The sequence below is a fragment of the Oratosquilla oratoria genome, chromosome 33 (genome assembly GCF_046742065.1).
Source record: "Oratosquilla oratoria isolate Oo_2021 chromosome 33, ASM4674206v1, whole genome shotgun sequence".
NCBI lineage: Eukaryota > Metazoa > Arthropoda > Malacostraca > Stomatopoda > Squillidae > Oratosquilla > Oratosquilla oratoria.
Genome location: NC_134809.1, coordinates 23624247 through 23628907, shown reverse-complemented (window position 1 = coordinate 23628907; position 4661 = coordinate 23624247). Strand labels below are relative to the sequence as shown.

General features: G+C 39.2%; 1 protein-coding gene across 1 annotated transcript in view; it reads left to right on the top strand.

Moving 5' to 3' along the window:
- LOC143017946 (uncharacterized) overlaps positions 1 to 4661 on the top strand; it is a 7635-nt gene that overhangs the window by 2961 nt on the left and 13 nt on the right. The window contains exons 3-6 of the mRNA XM_076172984.1: positions 1095 to 1234; positions 1342 to 1467; positions 2829 to 3059; positions 3523 to 4661. The exon at positions 3523 to 4661 is cut by the window's right edge and continues 13 nt beyond it. Of these exons, the coding sequence (XP_076029099.1) occupies positions 1095 to 1234; positions 1342 to 1467; positions 2829 to 3059; positions 3523 to 3971 (946 nt within the window). The 3' untranslated portion in view covers positions 3972 to 4661. The remainder of the gene's footprint in view (positions 1 to 1094; positions 1235 to 1341; positions 1468 to 2828; positions 3060 to 3522) is intronic.

Sequence of the window (4661 nt, the reverse complement as noted above, 5' to 3'; positions counted from 1 at the left end):
ACTCTCCCTCTCTCTCTTTTTTCTCTCTTTCTTTCTACATTTTTTTTCTCGGTTTTATTTCTCTCTCTCATTCTTTATTTTTCTTCTCTTTTCATTCCACTCTTTCTTTCATTCCCTTCTTACTCTTTCTTTTCTATTTTCTATTTTATGTTCGTTGTGTGTGTGTGTGTGTGTGTGGTGTGTGTGTGTGTGTGTGTGTGTGTGTGTGTGTGTGTGTGTGTGTGTGTGTGTGTGGTGTGTGTGTGTGTGTGTGTTTGCGTACCTGTGTATGTGCGTACATAATTGCTTGCGTATATGTGCGTGGATGTATATTTTGTTTGTATGGTGTGTATCATGACCACTCATGTACATAAAAGGTGTGCACAGTATGTGTATATCCATGTGTACATAAACTGTCTTTTGACTTACCATAGTACTTAATATAACTGTTTGCATATTTCAAATTCTTATTAACCGCATTTATACCCTTGTTATCTTTATGTATATCATAATTACCTTCCTCCCCTTCTTCTGTCCCTTCCTCCCATCATCTTTCACTTTCCCCTCTCTATGATGTTCACCCCCTCTGGACGAGCCCCTCAGCAACTAACCCCAAACTTCTTTCTCCCCGTCTTACGTCCATTTTCCAGTGACATCTTCACTTCCAGAGACCTTCGTGGACGTTGCTGGAAACTAACCAGAAGCTTTATTTTCCCTTACTTTACATTCACCTTCCAGCGACAACTTCTTCACTTCCAGAGACCTTTGTAGACGCTGCTGGAAACTAACCAGAAGCTTATTTTCCCTCACTTTACATTCACCTTCCAGCGACAACTTCTTCACTTCCAGAGACCTTTGTAGACACTGCTGGAAACTAACCAGAAGCTTTATTTTCCCTCACCTTACATTCACCTTCCAGCGACAACTTCTTCACTTCCAGAGACCTTTGTAGACGCTGCTGGAAACTAACCAGAAGCTTTATTTTCCCCCAACTTACATTCACCTTCAAATACAACTTCTTCACTTCCAGATACCTTTGGGGACCTACAGGAACTTACTAGAAGCTTTCTTTTCTCCATCTTACATTCACGTTCCAGGATTGTCTTCATTTCCAGAGATCTTTTGGGACCTACAAGGCGCTGCTGGAAACTAACCAGAAACTTCCTTCTCACCGTCTTACGTCCACCTTCCAGTTACGTCTTCACTTCCAGAGATCTCCGGGAACCTACAAGACGATTCTGGAAACTAACCCGGAGTTTACTTCACCCTAACTTACATTCACCTTTCTGTGACAACCTCACTTCCAAAGACCTTAAGCCTCCTACCAGATGCTGGAAACTAACCAACAGTTTTCTTTTCCAGGATATCCAGGCTGGGGGGTACCCCTTCCATTGCTCACCTTGGCTGGACGCTCCGCTGAGTACTCTGGGCTACCAGCTGGGTCTTTCTGCAGCGTCCCATCGGCTAAAGATCTTCAGTTTCTTGGAGGTACTGCAGGCTCTTCTAAACTAAGAAAACCCATGACAATAATGATATATACGAAATAAGATGATATAAAACGAAATAGAATAGAATAGATTAAGATAAAATAGAATAAAATAAAAGCAAAATAGAATAAGATAAAATAAAACAAAATAAAACAAAATAAGATCAAATGAAATAAACAAATGAGTAGATAAATAAATAGATAAACAAATAGATTAATAAATAGATAAATATATAGATAATTTGGACAGACTAGAGCTGGAGCTCTCAGCATGGGGTCCGTAGGACATTGGGAGATTAAACAAAAATTGGTTCACACATATTTCGATTTATTTATTTACTTATTGTGAATTTCTCATTTATTCTTGCTTATTACCTCAATGTCATGCACATGATTAAGAGAACTTAATGAGGGACAGACTAAAAATATATACTCCCACCCTCCGTTTTCTGTGGAAAGTTAACTTACCTAATCCCATTTTCTATTTATTCTTCTAAAAGAAAGCTACGAGTAGGAACAACACAAAAGATACTTTAATCAATCCATTATAACGTAATCCAAATTGATTTCGGTAGGCAACCATTTACCCTATAACAAGACAAAGAAATAAAAAGTGGATATATCTATGTAAAGAAGTAATCTAATAAATTAATATGAAAACCAATAAAACCCATGAAAGAATAAGTAAATGAAGTAATAAGAAAGCAGTTATTAAGAATTATGGATATTGACTGACCTATAGCTTTGGTTCATCCCTGGATAAGCAAGGAACACTGAGTTTTCAAAGGCTAATGTTTTCTTGAATTCTTCTTAAAAAAAATCTTAAGAACCAAAAATGATGGAATGATATAAAGGTACACACACACACACATACACACACACACACACACACACATACACACACACTTTAAAAACTACATACGAATATATGCGTGCATATCATACTCATACAGAACAGATAAATGTAATCACAGGTGTATTAAAAGGATTTTTGTTCTCCCTCTATCGGCGTTTCTTTAATTCTTTATTTCATTTTGTTTCGATTGTCTAAATTTTAATTTTCTAAATCATTCATATTATTTATGTTTATACTCTAATTTCTATTTTGCTGGTTTTTTTTTATTTATATTATTTTGTTCAATTTTATTTACTTATTTATCTATTATTAGCCTTTTTGGTTTATTTATTTGTATATTTATTTATTTACTGACTTACTTATTCATTTATCTACTTATTTATCTAATTAATTTATTTTCAGTTCTTTTCTTTTACTTTTAGTAAATTTATGAATTGTTACTTTGTAGTTATTATTTACGGATGTATCTCTATCACCTTATCTCTATCAAATCCTCCCTGTCTTCAGCAAACAACGGCAGCTGGATCGACGCCCTCAGAAGCACACATGGACTCTTGGGGTCCAGCCTGGGCATGGGTGCCAGCCTGGGCATGAGCCTGGGGATGGGTGGCACTGTGCCACTGGCAGCCTCCTCAAGCCCCTCCCTCTTGCCCCTCTCGGCGCCCTCTCTTGGACACACAGCCTCGCTTCGAAACGGTTCCCTCTTGGACGATCTCAGAAACTCATCTCATTTGGCAGGTGAGTCTTCTTCTTCTTCTTCAAGAGGTCTTCAAGGTAAAGGTGAGGAGTCTACGCCAGGGGGGCGTTGAGTAACTGAGGACAGAAACCATCAATTTTGCTCTATTATGCGTTTTAGAGAATGTAACAAATAGTCACTGCTGGGGATCAGAGAGGAGTGCGGGATTCGAACCCACAACTAAGTCAATGTGGGACCAAGACGCTTCCAATTACGCCCATAGACTTACTGAGTTGTTCATTAAATTTGTTGATACTTTTTGTAATTATAGCGAATGAAGCTAGTAAAAATTTACTTTCCACTAGTAGTACGCGATTGGCATGGCTGTCGAAAGGTTTCTAGTCCTTTGTTTGAATTTAAAAAAAAATTATCTTCATTCTAACTACCACCACCATGAATTATATTTTTTATGAATTATACTTTCCTTAGCAAACCACTAACGATCTGTTTTTGTTGACATTCCAGGCAATATGCACAGAGACCGTTGCCGGACCTGTCGTGGGTGTCAAGTGGGAGGCCTCTGCACCTCCCACTCCTCCTCCACCACCTCCTCCGTCACCACCACCACCTCCTCCTCTTCCTCCTCTTCCTCCTCCTCCTCCTCGCTTTCCTCCAGCACCCAGTCTTCAATAGTCACATCAACCCTCCAGCTTCTGCCAAGGACCTTAGCCTTTTCTTCACCCACTAAACCCCACATTTTAGGACTTTCCTCTCCTCACAGCGCCTTCACAAAGCCCCAGAAGCACGACACATCACCCGCGCCCACATCTCCACCTTCAACGTCACCAGAACATCGGAACTCGACCTCCACACCCTCGAAGACGTCCTCCTTCGCCTCAAAGGAGTCCAGCTTCCAGCCAGTCAAACCCTCAACAGGGCGAAGTCCAGAGACTAAGGTCTGGCGGCCGTACTGACGTCATGTCGCTTAAAAGAAAAACAAAACCGCTGCTGCCACATCTACATCAACTGACCGCCGTTGCCACATCTTCACTTCTTTCAGCAACTGCATCATGATATCTAATGTCCTTACTTGAATAACTGCTAGTCTTTTTAATCTTAGTTAATTATTACAATGTATATTATATTTTTCTTCTTCACCCTTGGCGATTGTGAGTATTGTGAATAAGCTCTGGTTATTCCCCTCTTTTCTGTTTATTGTGAGGGCAGTACCTGTGGACAGCTGCCATTTTTTCTTTTTATTTCTTTCTTTTTTTGATTTTGGTAAGAGCAATCCAGAGTACAAAGATGCAAGAAATGCCTGCAACACAAAGTATAATGTCACAAGAAAGTCAATTGTTGATAATCAAGAAATGCAGTTCTTGTATTTTTGCAAATAAAGAGAAAGAAAATAAAACAATAAGATAGGCATACAGAGAGAGAAAGAGAAAGAGAGAGAGAGAGAGAACAAGAGAGAGAGAGAGAGAAAGAGAGAGGGAGAGAGAGACACACATAATTAGAAAAACAAAATAGTAGGTAGACACACAGAGGAGCAGAAATAATAGATAGTAAAATGAAGAAATGACAGAAATACAGACAAACAAACGAACACACACACACACACACACACGCACGCACACACACACACACACACACACACACACAGA